Genomic DNA, 23,603 nt, shown 5'->3' on the forward strand with positions numbered 1-23,603 from the left:
TTGTTTGACAGGTGATCTTTTTTTCTCTCAATAGAGCGGTCCTCTTGTCTCAAAGTGTAAAAAACATAATTCATGTTATGCAATGATGCATTTCAAAATTGATGTTATGCAATGATGTATTTCAAATAAACTTGAAACTGCAAAATACGATTAATGGTAGAGATTGATATGAGCTGTCCTGTGATTTGTCGCCCCCATGTTGGCATGAGTGGTACTGCAACTCGGAGCGGCTTTGACCTGCTGGACGGGACATCTAAATTTAAAATTAGATTATATTACTTATGTATATTATTAGATTATATCATATTACTTTATCCGACGCCGGGTAAATTTACTTGTCACAGCAGCAACAGTATAATAAAAAAATAAATACAGTGGAGATTGATACATGAGCTGCCCTGTCCGTGATTTGTCGCCCCCATGTGGCCATGAGTGGTACTGCCTTTGACCTGGACATTTAGATTAGTTAAGATATACTTTATCTTTGTACTTGTCACAGCAGCAACAGTATAATATACATTAAATAAAATGCATAAATAAATACAGATGATATTCCACCTCTTCTCAGGATAATGTCAACAACAGTGGAGGAATAAAGAGCCGACAGACGAAAGTGAAGTTCAGGCCAATTATTTATTGAGTTTTAAAGCCCCTACGTGTTTTTCCACGTCACAACAGTGAAGAACAGCATCAGTAACTGCAACATCTCGCGTCTCCTGGATGACATTTGTAAACCAAGGGTAAAACAACGGGAACAATAGTAAGAAGTTCAACATCTCCGAGCATCTCATGTTGTCGGAGAGCAGGAAAATAAACACCTTGTTTTCCACTGATTCACATTCAGAACAGTTTTGGTTGGTTTGTTTGGAGTTAAGAGCTGAATCGGAGACGACTGAGGGCTGGTTTTGGAGCAGAACTTCAGCCGTTAACGTGGAGGCGACTAACTTCAACTTCTGTTGATCAGAAGAATTTGGAGCCAAATTAAGATTCTTTAACCACCCCTCCGTTACGAGAATGTGGCGGCCGCAGGGCCGGCTCACGATAGTTCGGATTTAAATTTAGCATTTAGGCGCAGAACGGTAGAATTAGTGCTCGTTTAGATCGGGGTGGTCGTGCTGGACATTTGTTTGAGTTTTCCGTTCTCGCCCCCCGATCCCCTCCCTCCTATTTTACTTTTTGAAAACCCCACCCCCTGTAAGCCCTGCCCCCCCGTGCACGCACACGCACACGTACACACACACACACACACACACACACACACACACACACACACACACACACACACACACACGCACACACACGCACACACGATGGACGACCCACAAGGAACCACGGCGCTATCATTCACAGACTCCTGACGTGAAGGACAGACGGGGGAACGGCAATTATTCGTTTTGGTTAATTTGTTAGTGGGAGGGGGCGGAGCTCCGAGTGAAGCCCCGCCCCCTCCCAAACGGACTCACTAATCTTCAGGTGGATCAGAACAAACCGGGCCCGACAGACCTGGGCAGATTCAAGCGGGTCACAGAGGAGACGATGGAGGGATCATCAGGGACGTGAAACCGAAGGAGAGAAAACAAGGTTTTTAAACCACAGAAGAAGCAGACGGGGAGAGTCACCAGTCCGATCCCTGACGACTAAACACCGGCGCCGGTTCTGGGGGGTCGTCCACCCGGACTCAGGCCGCCTCGACCCCAGGACAGTTTCAGTCCTCACTCAGGTGAGAGAGGAGCGCTGACGTCCAGGAGGACGATGCAGGAGACTGAAACTGTCTGGTGGCAACACACACACACACACACACACACACACACACACACACACACACACACTCTCTCTCGCACACACACACGCAGTCTCTCTCTCTCGCACACACACGCACACAGTCTCTCTCTCTCTCGCACACACACACACGCAGTCTCTCTCTCACGCACACACACGCACGCACGCACGCACGCACGCAGTCTCTCACACACGCACGCAGTCTCTCTCTTTCTCTCTCTCACACACACACACAGTCTCTCTCTCACACACACGCACGCACGTAGTCTCTCACACACACGCACGTAGTCTCTCACACACACGCACGTAGTCTCTCACACACACGCACGTAGTCTCTCTCTCTCTCACACACACGCGCACGCAGTCTCTCTTTTTCTCTCTCTCTCTCACACACACGCAGTCTCTCTCTCACACACACGCACGCACGTAGTCTCTCACACACACGCACGCAGTCTCTCTCTCACACACACACACACGCACGCACGCACGCAGTCTCTCTCTTTCTCTCTCTCTCTCTCACACACACACACAGTCTCTCTCTCTCTCCGTCTCACACGAAGTCTCTCTCTCGCACGCACACACACACACACACACACACACACACACACACACACACACACACACACACACACACACACACACACACACACACACACACACACACACACACACACACACACACACACACGCAGTCTCTCTCTCTCTCACACACACACACACGCACGCAGTCTCTCTCTCTCTCACACACACACGCACGCAGTCTCTCTCTCTCACACACGATCTCACCACTTTTTTGGTTTTGCTTCAATGTAAATCCTGAAAGTCTATCCAAGAACAAAAGGAAAAGGAAAACAGAAACCTCCTCCTCCTCCTCCTCCTCCTTTCCTTCTCCTCTCTTCCTCTCCTCCTCCATGAAGCATCTTTTCTCGTTTTTCCCCCCCAGCTGTAAACGACGGCTGTAAACGATCCACTCCTGTACGATTCCTCTGAAGCTCGTCGGACCGCCGTCCCGCTGGAGGTGGCCCGGCGGGCTCCAGAGGATCACAGTGCTTTCCAGACCCCCCCGGCACCTAAACACACACAACCCCCACCCCAACCCTCACCCTCACCCTCACCCCCCCCCACCCGTCCCCCCACCCGCCCCGGTGCTTTCTGGGAGTTTTTGGTGCAAAAATAAAACAACTTAAAACTTCAGACCCCTCAGGTGCCGGAGAGGAGAAGAGTCTACGACGAAAACATGAGACTCACCCGACCCCCCCAGGAGTTACCCAGTGCTAAACCCGGCCCCCCCCCGAAGAAAAAACAACCCTAAAAAGCAAATATACTCTGTTTATAATCAGTGGTGCTCTGAAAGGGGAGGACAGAAGATTCACAGCTGCCTGCTCAAAGATGCTACAATTCTGCTGTTAAAACAGAGTCCCCCCCCCACATGGTCGGGTACGCTGGAGACCCGGGGGTTTGGACCGGGACCGGACACCCGTAAAGCCGCGTCAAGTTGCCGCTTTCATGAAAACGGGGTGTGTAAAACTCGCCGGAGGGTTCTGGCTGCAGATTCTGCCGTTGTGTCGCTCAAACATGCGAAATTAAAGCCACTTCTGACCACACGGGGGCATGAAAAGCTGCTGCACCGGCACCAGAACCACCAACACTAAAACGAACAGTGACGGTCCGGTTCAACTTGTAATACTGCTCCGTTACGTCGTAAACCCGAGGCTGCTGCCCCCTTGTGGAGGGACGAGGAATTACTGCATACAGTAGCTTTAACAGTGAATGCGCATTTGCAGTTATTTAGTTTATCTTAAGGTCGTCGTGCTCCATCGGTACCTCGTCTACTGGTTCGTCTCTCAAGAGAGGAAATCGACTTCTCAGTGGCAGGTTTGTATTTCTCCAGTTTGTCAGTGGAGCATCATCATCATCCTCTTCCTCTTCATCAATCACTTGAGCCACTTCTGCAAAAAGAATCTTGTTTTGAATCTTAGTATCTAAAATTTTGAATCGGAACTGCAGCAGTGGTGAAGTTCAGACCTCATCGAGTTGAAGCTAGTCGTTTTTTTTACTTCTGCGTTTTTTAACAACCCAGCCGGTTTAACCCGGCCCGAGACGAGTTCGTCCCGAAGAGAAACGCCGGTTCCGCTCGTCTGTTGTCAAACTAGCATTTACGAGTGAAACAGCTGGTCGTGCCGGTTTAGCTCTGCAGGAACGTTGGTGACGCGCCTCGTGTGGTCAGAGGTGGTACTGCTACTCACCAGCTTTAGGAGAATTATTTAGTTTACTAATAAAAAAAAAAAGATAAAAAAGGTTTCACTGTGTTATAAAAGTGGATTTTAATTATCAGTGTCAGGTGTGAAAATGTCCCTTTTTTTCCCCCCGATACTTTTACCGGCCCCACCGTCAGACTCCGGAAAACAAAATAAAAGCACGCAGACAAGAGACTGAACATTAGAACTCATCAACCCGACACACGGTCACATTTAGTACTTATATTCGTCTCCGTTGTGCCACCAAAAACAAGAAAATCTTTGTGATTAAAACATTTTTTTTTTAGATAATGTTGAGCCTCAGTCCGCGTGTTTATTTTGTATCTGGAAGTCTGACAGAGTTTTAAGTATCACGGCCGACACCAAAACGACGCTCATATTTAGTATTTGTAATCACCTGACGGTCCACGTTGTAGCACCGTAAAACAACTGTCAAAAAAAAGGTTTTCGTCGTTAGCAGCTCGCAGCATCACGGGAGATTTTCGTACCGCCGTGTGGTCAGAGGTGGTACTGCTACTCACCGGCTTTAAGAGAATCATTTTTGTTTACTAATCAAAAAAAAAAAAGAAAAAAGGGTTCACCCTGTTATAAAAGTAGACTTTGATAATCAGCGTCAGGTGTGAAAATGTCCCTTTTTTTGCTCCAATACTTTTACAGGCCTCACCGTCGACCCCGGAATACAAAATAAAAGCACGCAGACCCGAGACTGAACATTAGTACTCATCAACCCGACACACGCTCACATTTAGTACTTATATTCGTCTCCGTTGTGCCACCAAAAACAAGAAAATCTTCGTGGTTAACAAAAATGTTTTAGATAATGTTGAGCCTCAGTCAGCGTGCTTTTATTTTGTATTTGGAAGTCTGACAGAGTTTTAAGTATCGCGGCCGACACCAAAACTCATATTTAGTATTTGTAATCACCTGACGGTCCACTTGTATCACCGTAAAACAACTGTGTCAAAGAAAAGGTTTTTTAGCGGCTCGCAGCATCACGGAGGATCTTTGCGCCGCCGTGTGGACAGAGGTGGTACTGCTACGGTTATAATACTGGCCTGTGCTTTTATTTTGTATGTGTTTTTTGTTTTGTTTAAACCGGGTTTGAGCAGACTGTGGCGCTAACAGCAGAAGAACCCCGTTCAGGATCGGACCGGGACCGAGTTTTACACACCGTTTTCTCACTAAAGTGTTTTTTACGCTTCGCTTTTCTGTTAACTTGATCGTTTAATCCGACAAATCCGTCCTCGACGTCGATAGACTGGGTTTACGTGTGAATCCGGACCCAACCCAGGACCAGAACCGGGCTTCCAAGAAACTTTTCCAACATAAAGCAATTTAAAAAACAAAAACAAAGAAGACATCTGTAGATGCTCGTGTGGATTTGTGCCCAGAGAAGAAACCGACAGAAAACCCAAACCGCTGCTTCGCACCGACTTTGAAAATATTGGTAATTAATCGGTCGACTGCCGGACTGTTCTCACCCGTCCCGCCCGCCTCTGAACCCGCTAGCCGTCCCGTACAGACCCGGGAACCAGGGAACCAGGTCTCTGTGCGCCAGCAGCAGCCGCCGCCGGGTGTAACGGTTCCCACCAGCCAAAACATGGATCTTGATTATTTAAAAATAAAATAAAATAAAAAAAAAAAAGCAAAACAGAAACTTTCCTTTGTGGTCGCAGGTTCGATCTGTGCTGGGGTTTGGTGTTTGGGCCGACCGGGTCACTCGGGTTGGTGTTTGGGCCGACCGGGTCACTCGGGGAGCAGAAACAGTCGCGCGGGGTTCAAATAAAGCTGCCGTTTTTATTGCAACGTTCACCGAGACTCGGGGGGGTTTCAGAAGCGGCGTGGCGTCGTCCTCGCTTGCATAACGCGGGTTGGTGGAAACCGGGGTGGAGGTGGGAGTTTGTGCTCGTACCGGCGGGCGGCGGGTGGAGGAAGTAAGGCACTTAAGTGACAACAGCAGTGTGGGGTGGGACAGAACCGGGGCTGGATGCTGGGGGGGTCGGGGGTCGGACTGGAGCGGCTGCTGCTGCTAGCGACGAGGACCGCGGCTCAGCTGGAGTCGGAGCAACGCAGCGGTTTGGGGTTTTCTGTTTACAGAACGATGAGGGGAAACTAAGAAGGAATCCATGTGGCTCCGAGAACGGGATGAGGGTGAAGATGAAGAGTCGCCTGGAGCCTGTGTGCGAGCGCTGACGTCTGTGGGGCGAGAGAAAGCGTCAGTCAGGACTTGAGCGGCCAGGGTGGAGTTAAAACTAGACTAAAACTTTTTTAGCTTGCCACCCGTCCCTTGAAATACCTACGTAATTGGGAATTAAAAGTTGCGTTCCGTATTGAACCAACACGGAACGCAGTTTATTCCGTATTTCACAATTGTCCCATGCACGTCTGTCACACATGATCAACAAATTAACAATAATGAACAAAATAAAAGGACAGGATATATTAAAGCCAGCAACATATGTTGGTCCGCAAAAAAAAAAAAAAATATGTTGGTACGCTCTGTTATTTATTGATGTCATAATATACAGGTGAAGGTTGGAGAATTTGAATATATTGCAAAACTTCATTCGTTTCAGTAAATTCAACTAAAGGTGAATATAGTACAAAGTGATTTTGTACTATATTTTGTACTGACTTTATTTGTTATAATTTCGGTGATTATGGCTCACAGTTTATGAAAAATCTCAAAAAATTTGAATAATTTATGAAATGTGTAAACAATTCAATCATCAAAATTATAAGAAATTTAAGCCTTAATATATCTTGCTTTGCATGTAATGAGACTATGTAATATATTAGTTTCACCTTGTAAGTTGAATTATTGAAATAAATTAACTTTTACACCATATTCTAATTTTCCGACCGTCACCTGTATTATACATCTGATACAGGCTGATGTGGACGTACAGTAGCATAGGAGGATATTTCAGTTGCTAGCATGGTTGGCTGTCTGTACAGTCATGGACGTTCAGTGCTATTAAAGTACTTTAAACTTTAAATCAAAGATTTTGTTTTTTCATATAAAATAAATACATTTCTATGCAGTTTAGAAGTTTTGGGGATGTCCTGCGCTGCTGAAATCGGGGCGTCCCTTATTTCTATTTCTGAAAGGTGGCACCCTACGAGCGCCGCTCAGACCCGTCACCGTGGCGACGGCGACCCGGCTGCCTCCCGGCCTCGTCACCTGCCTTAGGCGCTGTCCTGCGGGCGACCCGGCTTCTCCTCGATGTCGCCGTCGGAGCCCGAGTGGAACTCGGCCACGTAGAGGCTCTTGTCGATGCTGCTGGGGATGGGCTTGATGTCGGTCACCAGCTGGTCCTCGATGGCCTTCAGGTTGAAACGGTCCTCCGACGTGATCAGGTTTATGGCCAGGCCCAGGTGACCGAACCTCCCTAAGGACCGGGACACCGTCATCAGACTAAACTACCTGCTCAACATCTCAAAATCACCCAACCATGTTGAACAGAGTTAAATTTAAGACTTTTTAATACCAATTTCAAACTAAATTTAAGACCAAAAAGACAAGTCACAAGTTCCATACCAGCTAAGAACCTTCCATACATAGGCCTTATTTTAGCTAAATGTAATTTAAGACTTTTTAAGGAGCCGCAGCCGCTCTAACAGCGAGATGCACGACAACGGAAGCAGGGCGGCGCCTGGCAAACCTGATCTCCCGATGCGATGCAGGTACGTCTCGGCGTTCTTGGGGAAGTCGAAGTTGATGACCACATTCACAGCCTGGATGTCGATTCCTCTGGTGAAGAGATCTGTTGGGAGACGAGGAGACGTCACGTCGGGGCTGCAGGATTTCCCAGGATCCTCCACTCACTTCATGTTTACTTTAATTTACACTGTGACATCATCCTTTCCCTTTGAGGATTAATAAAGCACGATTTGAGGACGTGTGTTCAAAGTGGTCCATAAAGTCACTAAGAAATCCAGCACTGAGGTCGAGGTTGCCAGATCTGGCTGACAGGTTCCAGCCCAAACGCGATGTAAAATCAACCGAAATAATGAAAAAAATAGCCAGAATCATACAGTCTCTATGTTAAAATAGTCAATTATTAAAAGCTTCACAACACCACTAAATAGCCCCAAAAAAAATTCAGCCTCCAAACAAAGACTACAATTAAATTGAGCAGATTAAAGCAAATATCAGTGAGTTTATCGTGTAAGTTTCTACTTTTCTCTGCCATAATGGAAACTTTTTTGTTAATAATTTCTCCTAAATATTTAGTAAAAACCAGGAAAAGCAGCACAGATATATATCTTTCAGCTCAAACGGGCTGAAACTTGCCCAACCTGGCAACACAGATTTAGAACCTCCGCAGGAGATTCTCCTCAAAACGATGAATTAAACTTTTTAATGATGACCGGATAAATTCCCTGTAAAATTAAGACCCTTGGATTGAGATTTTAGACAAATTAAGACATTTAAAACCCTTATTTTGAAAATGGAATTTAAGACTTTTTAAGACTTTAAGGACCCGCAGCCGCATCATTTTGTAGAGCGGTGTCAAACTTGTGAGTCAAAACACAAACATTGACTACGTTTCTCTTAATTGGATTCATTTGTAACTTGATTCATGGCATACATAACAAGTCCAGACCAACCACCGGCTGTTAAATCCACTCCCCTCGGGTTTTATCCAGTCAGAACAAAGAAAAAAAAAAAATGCAAAAATGTTTGATTTCACAATTTGCGATGACATGAATCTAGTTTGAGAGTGAAGTTTCGTGTCGGAGTGAGTCGTCCCTCCGCTACTAAAATCTGTGAAGATGAGACTTTAACTGATGACTGGTGTCTGGATGCCGGTTCTGGTGTTCTGGATGGAAAACGGGTCTATTAAATAAATAAATCTCCCGTTCACGGTGGGCCAGCCAGGCTGGCTCTTCACACGGTTAAAGCTGAGCCTGTTTAAGGTGCTGCATGTGTAAATGCTATTCCCCGTGTTCCCCTCCAGGTTTAAAGAGTATAAATGTGGAATAGAGGGAATGCATGGTGTCACAGATGCGACTTCACAGCGGGTTTCCCCCACTGAGTGTCAGAAAAAGACTAAGTGGCAGAAAGACCGAGTGGCAGCGTAAACTTTCAGTTTGAGCAACTGGAAAACATCTAAAATGGGAATTTTTGGGTAGCTAACGTTAAACAGTCAAATCATTAAGTTCGGTGTCCTCATCACTTTAATTTTGCCAACAAATCCTGCCTTGAAGTAGGACCAAGCATCAAGACTTTTGTATGCCTTCAAGCTTTGCTTCGTGTATTTCCCCGGCGTAGAAATTAAGTACATATAAATATCAGGAAACTGGATTCGTGGCCAAATATTCATGTCCATGGACCACTGGTTCTTCAGGTAACTGTACGGGTCACTGTCAAGTCCAACTGCCTTTAATTTAAGCCCATAATCAGCTGTTATCCCGTCTTCTCCACTAGTTGCAGCTGTTTTTGCCACTCAGTGCGAGTAAGGGGGCGTTTCGAGTGGGGAAGTGACGTCAATGCAGACCCTCTATTAAAGCAACGACACCAGCAGGAACAGGAAATAAGAATCCGATCTGACTTGTGAGAAGTCAGTTTGTGGAAACTCACCGGTGCAGACGAGGTTTCTGCAGAGACCATTTCTGAAGTCGTGAAAAACGCGGTTTCTGTATTCCTGCAAACAAACACAAGACGTTTAAAACAACAAACTCAAAAGTGACTAAAAATTTAGCATTTTGGCTCCATACGAGTGCCGAAGCCGACTTGTGAGACGGACTACACGGTAATGTTGCGGATCATGATGAATAAAGACGTTTTCTTGTTTCAGAGAGGAAATAAAACCAGATCATCCTCTTCCCTCACCTGCATCATCTTGGCATGGATGTAGAAACAGGAGTAGCCCAGCTGGGTGATCTTTTTGGCCAAGAGCTCCACCCTCTGGGTGGAGTTACAGAAAATGATTGATTGGTTGATCTGAAGCTGTAAGACAGACGGAGAGAGAATAGGATGAATCACTGCATCAAAGTGGTGCTTTGTGTTTTTATTATTAAGAATACTATCACTAGGGTAGGGTACAGCGTAACCTACGGCGTAGAGTACGCGGCTACGCGCGCCATACCCTACGCCGCATGCTCTGCGTTAGTGTAATGCGGAACCATAAATCAGCCTTTATTCGGGCGAGATCTGAAAAAACTTTGCAAAAACGAGCAAGCGAGTGATTATGTACATTCACTGAGTGAATATTATGAAAGTAAAATATATATTTTTCGCTAAAAATTTAATCAAGACGCATTTTTATGCAGAAACTAACTCAAAATATTGATTTTATTCACAAAAAAATGAGAAATGTCCGCCATGTTTTTTTGTTTGATTCAGTATGCAAATGATGACGTAAAGCATTCTGAGAAACATTTTCTCTGGCCCTTCGTCGGCGAGTCAGCATCTGAAATCCCTTGCTCTTAAGGGTTAGATTGATACCCCCTACCGCTCGTTATGCCCACTACCCCTATATGCAAAGAGTAATTGGGACACCACTCCCCTCACAGGAACGCGCAGAATTTAGGGGTAGGGCTAAAAAGTAGGGCGAGGGGGTGTATTGGGACTGGCCCAAAAACTAGAATTAAAAAAGGGCTGATGAAAACAACATATCCAAGAACATGAATTTAGTGCTATGCTGCCCCCATGTGGCTAGAGGAGGTATTATCCAATTCAATCCACTTTATTTGTATAGCACATTTTAAAAACGACAAGGTTACCAAAGTGCTGCACAATGAGTAAAATAAAACATAATAAAATAGTAAAAACTAAAAACAGAGTAAAATAGATAAGAGCACATAAAAACACGAAATAAAAACACACCAGACAGACAACAACCAGTGATTCATAAACATAAAAGACAAGACAGAGACCACACAACTCTCATGCTGGATTAAAAGCCAAAGAATAAAAATACGTTTTAAGACGAGATTTAAAAATGTCTACTGTGGGGGCCATTTTAATGTGGGGAGGTAGCTATTACCACATTTCAGATGTCTGGACAGAAAACTGAAAAGAATGAAGCCACTAGACGCGGAGAGTGATGCTAGACGTTCGTTACCCTGGAGAACAGTGTGTTGAGGCAGTGGACTTTCTGCCGCTCGGTGACGTAGGCGTAGTACTGAGTAATGCCCTTCAGAGTCAGCTCCTCCATCAGGTTGATCTCGTAGGGTTTCTGAAGGTGCTTGGCCTACAGCGAGGACACAAGCAGACCCGGGGAGTTTCAGTAAACAGAGCTTCAGTCCAAATAAACAGCAGATCTGGGAGCAGCGGGGGAGAAGTCTGGCCCGGAGCCAACACCGGCCGATTCCTCACCATGAACTTCTGAACGCTGATGGGGAAGGTTGCAGAGTAGAGCAGGATCTGCCGGTTCTTGGCCAGGAAGCTGATGATGTCCTCGATGAGCACCACGAAGTCCTGAGAGAGCAGTTTATCCGCCTGGAAACGGGACGGGGGGTTAATGTGAGCCAGCGTTCGGTTTTCAGAACCAGAAAATGCCGTTGGCCAGGGCTGGGGATCGATTCAAATGTCAACAATCGATTCGATTCCGATTCAGAATCGATTATCAAGATTTGATTCGATTCCGATATTGATTTGGGTTCGTGTTATTATAACCTTTTTTTGAGCTTTTGCTTGAATTATATAACTGTAGTTATTGGTGTTGTCCCGATCGATCGGGCCCGATCAAGGCATTTTCAAAACATCGGTATCGGCCAAAAAAGTATCGGGACATACCTAGTTATTAATGTTTTTAATATATATTAAATCGTATTATATATCGTTGAATTTAACGCCACTTCCGGCCGGGCGGCCGGCGTCACTTCCGGTCCAAGTGACGAAGTAAGAGAAACTAACATGGTTAAAGTTTACATGTTTGAATTGTGAAATTTTATATGTTCATGCTGCATTAAGCTGCTGCTATTCATTTCATGCCATTCAGAATGTTGCACTAAGGTTAAACCAAAAAGTATTTTAATTTTCCTGTGTTTGTGAGTTTGACTGGATGTCATTCAACTACCTCTTTTGAAGTTCAATTTATTTATTTTTGTTATTACACTATTCTGCACTTTTTGTTTTAGTTTACAATTTCATGTTCTTACATTTTGTGGCACCAGTGCTGATAAGCTTTGTTGAAATATATGTCCATGTTGTTCTCCAATGGACAATAAAAGAAACTTGGGATAATTTGAGTTTTAGTCCTCTTTTTTTTTTTCTTTATTCATTGCCAAAATGTATCTGATCGGGAAAAAGTATCGGAACTGTATCGGGAGCTAAAAAAGCCTGATCGGGACAACCCTAGCAGTTATGAAACATATTAATACTAGTATTATATTGAGATTCAACAGCAAGTATTGGTAGCTAATGATGCTGTAAGGACCAATCACCTCCCAGAATGCTGATAGAACTGCTTTCAGAAACATCGTGGGGCAGAATTAGAGATTCATCAAACAGACGACGTATGCAATCGGTTTTATTTTTTATCACATTCCATTTAAATTTTTTCAATTTTCAGTCTATTTCGGTTTTTAATTTTTGAGAATTTGGTTTTTAGCATTTCATGCAAATGTAACCCCAAGACAGTATATAAAGTAATGTAATATAGACTATTTATGCAATTATAACTGAAAACTTTAATGTTTTCATACCTTTAAACATATTTAAAGGCAAAAACATGGCACCAGTTATTCGGGTGTCCAACAAAACATTCCTTTTTTGGGCTTAAACAAAAAAAATACCAAAAGTTGTAATGTAATGATGGGAGAAAATAAATAAATAAATAAATAAATTTAAAAAAAAAAAATCGATTTTTAGACATACAAATCGATTTTTAGGAATTAATATGAGAATCGGTTTAGAATCGGAAAATCAATGTTTTTTCCCCACACAGGCCTACCGTCGGCCACATTTACCTCGTCCATCACCATCATCATGACTCGGTCCACCTTGGCGACGCCCTTCTTGATCAGGTCCAGGATCCTGCCGGGGGTGGCGATGACCACGTGCACTGAAACCAGAAGTACCGATTAGCCGAGCGTAAATGCTTCGCAGAGACACGCCGGAGTGCGTGGGGGGGGGCCATTTACCGATCTCATCCAGGCGCATGATGTCATCCCGCAGGTTGGTGCCGCCAGTGGTGGCCATGACCTTCACCCCTCCCAGGTGTTTGCTGATCTGAATGCAGATCTGGCTCACCTGCAGCGCCAGCTCCCGCGTGGGCACCATGACCATGGCTGCAACACAACAACGACGAGAAGGTCACTAACGTGGTAAACCGGCCCATCAGAAAAGTGCAAATTATGATTTAGTCTTAGTCTTTTGAATAACACACCATTTAGTTTTAGTCATCTGAAATCTTTTAGACTTAGTCTAGTTTTAGTCAACTAAATATAAGACTAAAACTCTTATGATATTTAGTCAACTAAAACTAGACTAAATATAAGAGTTTTAGTCTTCGTCGACTAAATATAAGAGTTTTAGTCTTAGTCTAGTTTTAGTAGACTAAATATAAGAGTTTTAGTCTTAGTCGACTAAATACAAGAGTTTTAGTCTTAGTCGACTAAATACAAGAGTTTTAGTCTTAGTCGACTAAATACAAGAGTTTTAGTCTTAGTCGACTAAATACAAGAGTTTTAGTCTTAGTCGACTAAATACAAGAGTTTTAGTCTTAGTCTAGTTTTAGCCGACTAAATATAAGAGTTTTAGTCTTAGTCTAGTTTTAGCCGACTAAATATAAGAGTTTTAGTCTTAGTCTAGTTTTAGCTGACTAAATATAAGAGTTTTAATCTTAGTCTAGTTTTAGTCGACTAAATATAAGAGTTTTAGCGTTAGTCTAGTAGTTAAAGTCGACTAAATATCGTAAGAGTTTTAGTCTTAGTAGACCAAATATTAGCAGATTTTAGTCGAGTAAATGTTTCTCCAGAATTTCCGGTCATTGGAAAAAATCCAGCAATCTGTTATTTAATGGTATTAAGATTTGAATTAAAGTTATAATATGAAACATGTATTTTATTTTATTCTGAATGTCAAACACATGACCATGGCTTTTCCACAAAAGATAAAATAAGCATAAGGTCTGCTCCCCCTGAAAAATATACATGCTCCCTGAAAAAGATCTGCATCCTCCCTGAATGATATGTAATTCATATTACATTCTTTGTCCAATATTCTTGAAATACATAACCACGTAATTCTGAACTCACTGTCTTCTACTGTCTGTTACTCTGTGCAAAATCAAAAAGATTAAGAAAAATAAAGTGCAATTCTCAAATAAACACTGTTGAAAAGCCATTGCACATAGTATCTAAATACAGAAAATTTACTACTGATTAACGATCTTTGTCTTCGTCCTAGACCTAGACTTTTTATTTAGTTTTCTTCCGTGAAAAAGGTTCGTTGACGAATATTTTTCGTCAGTCTTCGTCAACGAAATAAACCCTGCATCAGACACGGCTGGACCCAGCTGGACACGGCAGGACCCGGAGTCTCACCCTGTATGTGGTCCTTCTTCAGGTCTATCCTCTCCAGCAGCGGGATGAGATAGGCGCCACTTTTCCCCGTCCCGTTCTTGGCCCGAGCCAGGATGTCCCGCCCAGACAGCGCGATGGGGATGCTCTCCTCCTGCAGGAGAGACAGTGTCACCTTCTGCCTCCACCTGTGACCGACGGCACTACTTTCTCTGGAGAAACTAAACTCTGAAGCTGCAGTCGTGTTGGATCGATGTCTCTACGATACCGCGTTGCTGAGCAACAAGCGTCCAAAGTTCCATTAGCATCAGAATTAGCAAAGTTGAATATCGTAATGGCCAGCATCATGAGACTAAATTATGTTGTTGTACAACGCGTCCCACGTTTGTCAACATTGTAAAGATGTCTCTGCGATAGCCTGTTGCCTGGGAACAATCGTCCAAAATAAAATTGAAATCTTTTTAAAATATAAAAGTTAAATATCGCAAAAACTGTAATAATTGGAACATTGGGGTTTAATTACCATTTATTCCGAAGCGAACTGAGTCTTTGAAAATTTGAATGGCATCTTTACGATAATGTTCTGCCGAGCAATAAGCGTCCGAATTTTCGCCATTTTTTTTTTTTTTTGCTTTTTGGCATCTAGCTTTGCCACTTGACTGAAAAAACGCAGTAACGGACGATTCAGTCACACCCTCTCCCATACAAATGCATAGGTTTTTGTTGCCATGGTAACAAGCCCCATAGGACAGAATGGGGCCATTTGGCTTTACATTTCTCAAAAACGGTAAACAACAGCCTAAAGAGACCTCGATATGTTGTAGTCCACAGCGTTTCGAGTCTTTTAACGTTGGTTCGATGTCTCTACGATATCGTGTTGCCGAGCAACATGCGACCAAAGTTCAGTTAGCGTCAAAATTAGCATAGTTGAATATCTCAAAAGCAGTAATAGCCAGCATAATGAGATTAAAATATGTTTTAAAACAACACATCCCGGATTTGTCAACGTTGTAATGATGATCAACATAGAGACTCTGTCTGGACTCGACCCAGACGGCAGTAAAATTGCAGTACAAACCTTTAAACAGGAGCACAGACGCATTGAAGGAGAAGTTCATAAACATTCAGAAATGAAAAGTGGCGTCCCCACCTGGATCGGTGAAGGTTTCTCCCAGCCCATCTCAAAGATGCCCATCAGGAGTTCCCTTTTCAGACAGTAATCTTCAAACTCGTTCCCCTTGGTGGCCGTGACATCCTGCAGAGGAGGCAGAGCGGTTAGTGCGACTGCAGGCCGACACTCGGCAGATAAACGACGAGGCGTTCAGGCGAGACTCACCGAGGTTCGGACCCTAGTGTCTTTGGGGGGGAGCTGTAGGCTCTTTTTCCAGTCGTCTCCGAACTTGATTCCTCCCCCGTCCTGAGGGGCGCCGCCCACTTTCTGGGGGGCGCCCAGACCCTTCCCTTGAGAGGTGGGCGCCCCCAGGACCGAGGCGGGTTTACTCTGTCCTCGGAGCTGCCCGTTCTGTTTACCCAGCGCCATGACGACGGGGCCGGCGCTTTCCGTTCTGGCGGTCGCCATTATTCCTGACTTCTGTTCGCTCCTTTTGTCCTTCAGAGTCTAAGATTTTTGCCTCTTAGGTTTAGATTTTTAAAAATGTTTTTCTTCAAAAAATAAAAAAAAAAGTTCAATAAAGCATTAAACGATATCGTCTAGTTTTTTTTTGTGTTGTTTTTTTGAAGTCCAAAGCTTTCACAACAGAAGCGGATCGTAGTATTTACATATAAACACGTACGTGCAGTTCGGTCCCCTTCAACAACAGAGTGACTGACGTACAAAAGCGACAAAAAATTAGTTTTTACACAACAACTCTTCAAAATGAAGAGAAATTTGCATTCATATGCATGAATATACTCGTCCACAATATAGAAAATTATATGTGAACAAGTATCAAAGCGGCTCAAGTCCTGAAACAGAACAACTAAGGCAATCTGCACTTGGGGAATAGCTTCTTCAATATAATTTCAGTTCAACACAGTATTTACTTTTGCGCTCCACTTTGAGTCCATAAAAGCTGCTCAGTATCCCTGTTCATGAAAAAAAAAAGGATGTCCAACTTTGTACAAGTCCGTCCCCAAAGTCATGTAGTCTGTAGTTCTGCTTATTTCCACTGCGCGGAGGCGCGTCGTTCCATGTGTGGAAAGGTAAAGATTCTACGAAGGGTTAACTAGTCCAAAGCTCGGGAGCTTTCCACCCTTGTCGAGTCTTCAGTGTGCGTCGTCGTCGTCCTCCAGGTGTTTGACCTTCTCGGGCTGCGAAGTGTGGAAACGTGGCTGATGACCAACCCACTGCCTTCAAGAACATCCGGGCCCACAACTTCGTCCGTACCACCTGAAACAAACCCAGGGAAAAGGTTTTCATCTCAACAACAGGCAGACGACTCTTTCCTAGTGGGGACTGTGAGATTTCTGCTTAGCTGATTCAAAATGAGCAGCTCTCTTCAACTATGAGGTGTATTTGAATAAATATGGAATAAAATAAAAAGACATGTATTAGGGCCATGCAGGAGAAAGAATATTTGAGAAGGGAAGATTTTTTTTAATTGTGCACTTCGAGAAAAAAGTCAAAATGTCGAGATTAATGTTGAAGTACAATTTCGAGAAAAAAGTTGAAATGTTGACGGCGGCTTCTTGTTCATTTTATTCCACCAGCAACGGCAGCAAAAGTCTGTTTGGTGATCCAACTCGATAAGGAACGACCAGATCTACCAGGAGCTCTGTCACTTCATAGCTGCTCCCAGCTACCAACGGACTTTTCAGCAGCACCGAGACAAACTAAAAAAAATTAAAAAGCGTTGCTGCTTGAAGCTTCTCTCACTCTCATTTTTTAACTTGATATGGAACACAAGCCCCAGATCCAGCAGCACATTTATCATCTCCTCCAGGTTCTACATCTTTAGTGTTGTCTTCTTCGTTTAGATACACAATCAAATACGTCACAGCAGCTTCGCTCCAACCTCCTACTTCTGCTCCAGGTGCTGATTGTTAAGGAAAAGAAACCAGGCCGAGTTGAGATGAGTAGAGCTGAGTAGGTGCTGGTGGAAAAGTGCCATTAATGCCTCGTTTTGGGGATTAAGTTCGGATCAGTTGCTTAACCCTTTAAGACCGGCCAGAGTGCCGGTGCGATTTTCAAAACGTACGTACAATTACAACCAAATAAAACAGAGCAATAACTCTTTCTGCATGTTGAACAGGAAGAATTTCACTTACATATCCTGCATTTAGTGTGTCCCAGAGTTTTAATCCATTAAATCGTTTGGGAAAAAAAAATAATAATAATCACATAATAATCCAGTAAAACTGCGGAGATCTTCATAATTGACATGGCGGGTTATTTCTAGATCCGGTTCGTGTTCACAGCTCGTTCTACATTGACACGTACACCATCACGTTGGAGGTTTTCACGCCACTTCAGGAAGTCTGGTCCAGGTCCAGTTTAGTTTAGTCCAATTCCAGTTTAGAACTCTTGTCCGTGCTTTTTACGCAGAGATTTTCACAAAACATTACTCAGCCACACACACACACACACACACTATGGATCCACCTAAGTTTTGGAGCTGAGTTCAACGACGGATGAAGACGCAAAAACTAAAGTATGAATTCATTTCAAACAAATTTCCTGTGGCTTGAAAGGCTTCTGAGTTGCTTTTTTCCCATTGACAGTTTTGAGGGATCTAGCTGTGGGATTTCTGTATTTAGAAAAATATGTGTAAAACTAAAGGATCCGTCTGTAAGAAATGGCCAAAACTGGTACTGCAGTCACTTTCAAAATATTGTTGAGCGGCGTGTACCCTCCCCCTCCTCCCCCCGACCAGAGGTTGCCAGGTAGGCTGCAGAATGCAGCAGGAACGTAGGCTGCCATGGCTGCGATAATTAGAGCCGAGCTGGCAACCCGGATGCCAAAACAATACTGACTTGGTGATTGGGAGATAGGTGGAGGGTGGAGCTTCAGGCCAAAACAAAAAATGACAACATCAACATAAGTTGAGGGCTGCACCTCCTCTTTTTAAACTGGAATATCCTGGCTTGAGTGCTGTTGTCAGTGACATAAGTATTTGAAATGAACATGATTTTTAAATGTCTGTTGACATATCGGGGTCATTTTATGAATCGTTTTATTATTGCTCTTACATACAGCTCCTTTAAAAAACGATTTACATTCTTTTGGTAGTTATTTGCACTTTTTAGGAATGTATTTAGTTAGTATGGACTTGTAACATACAGATTATCAAAGACTGACCTATATGGGTTGTTTTGATGCATACCAAATAAAAATACTGCATAAAACGGCAGTACAGCATGCAGACATGTAAGAATAATCTGCTGTATCGGTGCTGATCCAGCCCAGCTCACCTGAGCAACAAACACCTGCCGTCACAGGGAGATATGGACCCCATTTAAATAGGTAAACAAAAACTATTATCAACATGTAGACACGTTTAAATAAATAATAATACAAGTTTAACAGCGTTAAAAGCCCCACAGTTATGGATTATGTTGATATTTATTCAGTGTTTCTGAGGAATTATCACCCAAAGCTCAAACTAATCTCTAATCCTCCAAACGGGTTGGTGGATGTGAATCAGCGTTTAGTTTAGTGTTTTAAAGTGTTTTAAAGTGTTTAAACTCGGGGTCACGGGGTCGTGCTCGTGTTAGCCTCGGAGCTAACGCCAGCTAACGTTAGCTCCGTGCTAATCCCCCCAAACACCGTTCAACAGCCTGCGGGGGCTGCCAAATCCCCGCAAACCTACCTCGATGTCTGCGTTGGTTCTCAAGCGATAATCTGTGTCCGGTAGATGAATGTTTTCTCTTAGAATTCGCTGGAAATCTGTTTATATAAATCGTCTCTATTGTGTTTCTTCTTCCTTTAAATCAACACCGTCGCCGTCCTCCTCTTCTTCTTCGTCGCTTTTTTTCCCTGCCGGTTATATGTTGCTCTGCGGTGGCGGCGCCACCTGCCGGTGGACGCTGTTGTTACGTCGTCTATTTACAGGACTGTCTCAGAAAATTAGAATATTGTGATAACGTTCTTAATTTTCTGTAATGCAATTAAAAAAACAAAAATGTCATGCATTCTGGATTCATTACAAATCAACTGAAATATTGCAAGCCTTTTATTGTTTTAATATTGCTGATTATGGTTTACAGTTTAAGATTAAGATTCCCAGAATATTCTAATTTTTTGAGATAGGATATTTGAGTTTTCTTAAACTGTAAGCCATGATCAGCAATATTAAAATAATAAAAGGCTTGCAATATTTCAGTTGATTTGTAATTAATCCAGAATGTATGACATTTTTGTTTTGTAATTGCATTACAGAAAATCACAATATTCAAATTTTCTGAGACAGTCCTGTAAATACAGAGACAGACGGGAGAAATGTGTTGTTGTTACCCTCCACTTAGGACAGTCTAACCCACAACTTTTGGTTGGTGGCTGTGACTTTAATGAGGTTAAAATTCCAAACAAATCAATTAGAAATACGAATACAAATAGAAGTACATTTCATCTCATACCCCTCGGTATCCTACAGAAATTCAATCTTTTTAAAAAAAAAATTTATTTAACCTTTATTTAACCAGGAAGATCCCATTGAGATCAAAAACCTCTTTTCCAAGGGAGACCAGGCCAAGATAGGCAGCAGCAATTACAACACATAGTTACACAGAGTTACAAATGACAGATAAAACACCAACAGGTAAAATACAAATAAAATACAATTTAAAAAAAAAGCAAGCAAATCACAAAAAACAGGTTTGTAATGAACCTCAGGGAAGCAGAATATGCAGTATCGATCATATGAAGACATTTAGCAGAAGCATTTATGTACAAAATATCTCCATAATCTAGTACTGGTAAAAAAGGTAGCAGCAACAAGTCGCTTCTTAGCATTAAAGGAAAAACACAGCTTATTTCAAAAGTAAAAACACAATCTTACAGTTTTACCCCAAACATATGATCCCCATGTTACAAACAAAATACCTAAAATTTCCAATTACTCCCAAAGCAAAAGAACTCCATTTTAAAACCTTAAATGGTGTATACTCATCCAGTGATTTGTAGCGACAGCGATTTGGTATTGAAACTAATAACTGTGTATTTTGTGATGAATGTGAAAACACTGGTCACTGATTTATTTTTTGAATGCATATATTCTAATACCCTTTGGCAGGATATACATGACTGGCTTCACCCGAAGGTTTTTGATCTGCAGGACTTCTCACGAAAAGATATTATTTTGGGACTTTCAATGGACAATACCAATGATGACTTTCATTAATAATATCATAATCCTGGGTAAATTCCATATCCACAAGTCCAAGTATATGAAAGTGAAACCTCGATTTTGTGTATTCCATAACGAATTGCTTCACTTTTCTAAAGCCCTTAAACTCATGACAAAAAGAAATGCAATACAACTTTTGAACATAATTGTTGAATATGATTTATTGGATAAGCCCTAGCCCCTTTAATTATTTTCCTTTTCCTTTTATTTATTTTCTTTTCCTTCTGTTTTCTCTCAAATGCACCTGTTCCTTGAAGTATTTTGATAAAGAATGCCTTGTTGATATTTTCAATAATAATAATAATAAAAAAAAAAAGTTGGGACAGAAAAACCAAACAGCAATAACTTGAAACTGAGAAAAATAATGATACTAATAATTTATTGATTAATGACTAATGAAACTCAGTCAGAAAGCAGTGGTCTAGAAAAAATCGGGATAAAATATATTAAAAAAAAAGAAAGCAGTGTTCTTCAGACCTGTCAAGTCTCCCGTTTTGGCCGGGAAACTACCGTATTTTACCCCTCTTTCCCGCCGTCCTCCCGTACAAGTATTTCCCTGTAATTTTCCCGTTTTATAATATAATATATTTTTAAAAAGCATTCCTGAGCCTCTCCTGACTGAATTGTCACTTATGTTGCGTTCCATTTACCTCGGAAGTCGGAACTCGGAACTGGGAATGACGTCACAGCCGAGTTATCAGCGTTCCAGTTACAAAGTAGGTAAACAAGTTTGTAGTTCGCATATACCACATGAAAAATGTAAATTACACTATAGCAGCATATATATGGCGAACAATACTTGTATACAACTGATTTAGTGTGACCAAAACTAGAATGAAGTGCTACGAATTTTTACAGAGCTCTCTTCTACTGTTTACAACCGGGGCAGCCATCTTGGAATGGTAACTCGGGGGTGATGAAGACTCTCCCACTTTCCCAGTGGGAAATCCCACTTCGAGGGGCGTTCCAGTTGAAAATTCCGACTGGGAACTAGGAAATCCCCACTTCCGAGGACAAATGGAACGCGGCATAACCTCGCCCCCTGCTGTAGCCTGGGTGGAAGCTCTCGCGAGGTTAGTGGCAACAACGGGAACAAACTCGGAACAACAAATCAGAGATGAATGGATGTAAAGAGGGATATAATTCCTCTCCTTTTCTATGCTCCATTATGTGAATTTAAATGCTTAATTTATTTTGTTATTCTTATGCACCTTTTGTCCATTATCCTCTTTGAGAGTTTGTATATTTTCAATAAAGTTTGGTTTAAAAAAAAAGATGTAACGAGAGAGAAGAAATATCTGCCAAAAAAGTGAAGACTTTGTGTTAATATCTCTAAAAATGGGAAACCAAATTTACTTTCCTAAAGAGGAGCAGGATGGGGCAGAGAGCCATATGAGTTAAAATTACATATTAAAAGAAAATGTAAATGTTTCACCTAAAGGCAATCAATGTGTATATAAACTGAAAATATTTGAAATAAATAAGTGTGCTTTAATTCCCCTTTGTGTTTTCATTTAGGTTGTATTATAGGAATAAGAATGTCCACAACATTTCAGTGCCAACAAAGGTAGGACTATTAGATTGTGAGAACATAATTGTAGTTTGTAAGTGTTTGACAGGTAGTTATTTTAGATTTCTTGTAAACCTGTCTTGAAATGTAATATTGGACCTCGGTTGGGCTGGTGGAACAGCGGCGGAAAATTTCCCTGATTTTTAAATCCAAAACTTGACAGGTGTGTTGATTCAGCCCTGTCGTCAACATCGACTGCTCTGGATGTTATAGACGTTTCCCAGCATCAACACACCTGATTTTAATGAATGTTCATTATCAGCTCGTCATCAAGGTCTTCACAAGTCTGTTTATAACAAACTTTTGGACCGGTCCCATCATCTCTGTTCACAGACACAAATGAGTCTTCAGAGAGAAGAACACTGGCTCTGCTGTGGAACCTGGAGGAGCCTCGGTTCTGTCCTGGAGCCGCTTTGCTGGTCTATATTTTTGTCAGTCTTTAATGGAAGTACCAACAAACTTGTATATGGATGTAAATATCTACATGCAGTGTAGAAAAATACACTTTTCTTTCTGTGTTTGACAGTAAAACTGAGGAAACTTCCTGTTTCAGAGAAGTTATTCTTCATTATCCCTCCACTGGAAAACCCTCCGAAACTGAAAGTCGGGCAGCAACACACCTCAGATCAGATTGGTATTAGTTTCGAGAGGACAAAAAAAATCTTAATTTAAGTAAAAGGTTGTTTTTTTCAAACGTGCATTCCATTAATGCAAGTCAAGGAACAGGTAACAGACTTGGTTAAATATAGAAAATTAACAATAACAGTAAATGTCCAGGAGGTCAGAGCTTCTCTGCTTAACATAAACCCAGATTAGCAGGAATGATTCAATGTTAATTTGTGGAAAAGATGTTAAAACAACGTAAAATCATCAGTTAGGCCGACAGAAGGAAAGTTGTAGTCCGGGGTTTGTGAATGAGAGGATGTAAAAGTAAACATCAATCTCACACAGATTTATCCATGCAAGGTCTCTACATCAGTGTGAAGGCCAGAACATGTAAAAGTCCCAGCAAACCTGGTCGTTTTGATGACGTCTGTAGTTTATTAGTGTTGTTGTGCAGGAGGAGAGTCGGCGGGAGGACATAAGGGGACTTTTACAACCTTCTTATTCTGTTTTAGTCCCAGCTGACTGAGAACGACCAGCAACAGCTACGACCCGTCCTGAACGTCCTGCAGC

At 42.4% G+C, this 23,603-nt stretch overlaps 1 protein-coding gene across 1 annotated transcript; it reads right to left on the minus strand.

Annotated features, from left to right (window-relative positions):
• Positions 1-2,924: 2,924 nt before the first annotated feature.
• On the minus strand, positions 2,925-19,460 carry LOC133460592 (probable ATP-dependent RNA helicase ddx6). The gene is made up of 13 exons (XM_061741238.1): positions 19,322-19,460; positions 15,850-16,902; positions 15,664-15,768; positions 14,538-14,667; positions 13,134-13,280; positions 12,960-13,054; positions 11,365-11,487; positions 11,111-11,239; positions 9,877-9,993; positions 9,625-9,688; positions 7,703-7,804; positions 7,226-7,429; positions 2,925-6,233 (listed from the first exon to the last, which is right to left on the minus strand). The coding sequence occupies exons 2-12, from the start codon at positions 16,090-16,092 to the stop codon at positions 7,227-7,229; spliced, it is 1,458 nt and encodes a 485-aa protein (XP_061597222.1). The 5' UTR covers positions 16,093-16,902; positions 19,322-19,460; the 3' UTR covers positions 2,925-6,233; position 7,226.
• Positions 19,461-23,603: the final 4,143 nt, after the last annotated feature.

Source organism: Cololabis saira, chromosome 15, assembly GCF_033807715.1.
Source record: "Cololabis saira isolate AMF1-May2022 chromosome 15, fColSai1.1, whole genome shotgun sequence".
Classification (NCBI taxonomy): Eukaryota; Metazoa; Chordata; class Actinopteri; order Beloniformes; family Belonidae; genus Cololabis; species Cololabis saira.

What these genes read in the sequence shown, in the direction of transcription:
- LOC133460592 (XM_061741238.1), bottom strand. Translation starts at nt 16,092, where the DNA reads ATGGCGACCGCCAGAACGGAAAGCGCCGGCCCCGTCGTCATGGCGCTG. An exon ending in TCAGCGTTCAGAAGTTCATG is followed by an intron (nt 11,240 to 11,364) that starts GTGAGGAATCGG and finishes TCCTCGCTGTAG; the next exon opens with GCCAAGCACCTTCAGAAACC. An exon ending in TCAACACACTGTTCTCCAGG is followed by an intron (nt 9,994 to 11,110) that starts GTAACGAACGTC and finishes TCTGTCTTACAG; the next exon opens with CTTCAGATCAACCAATCAAT.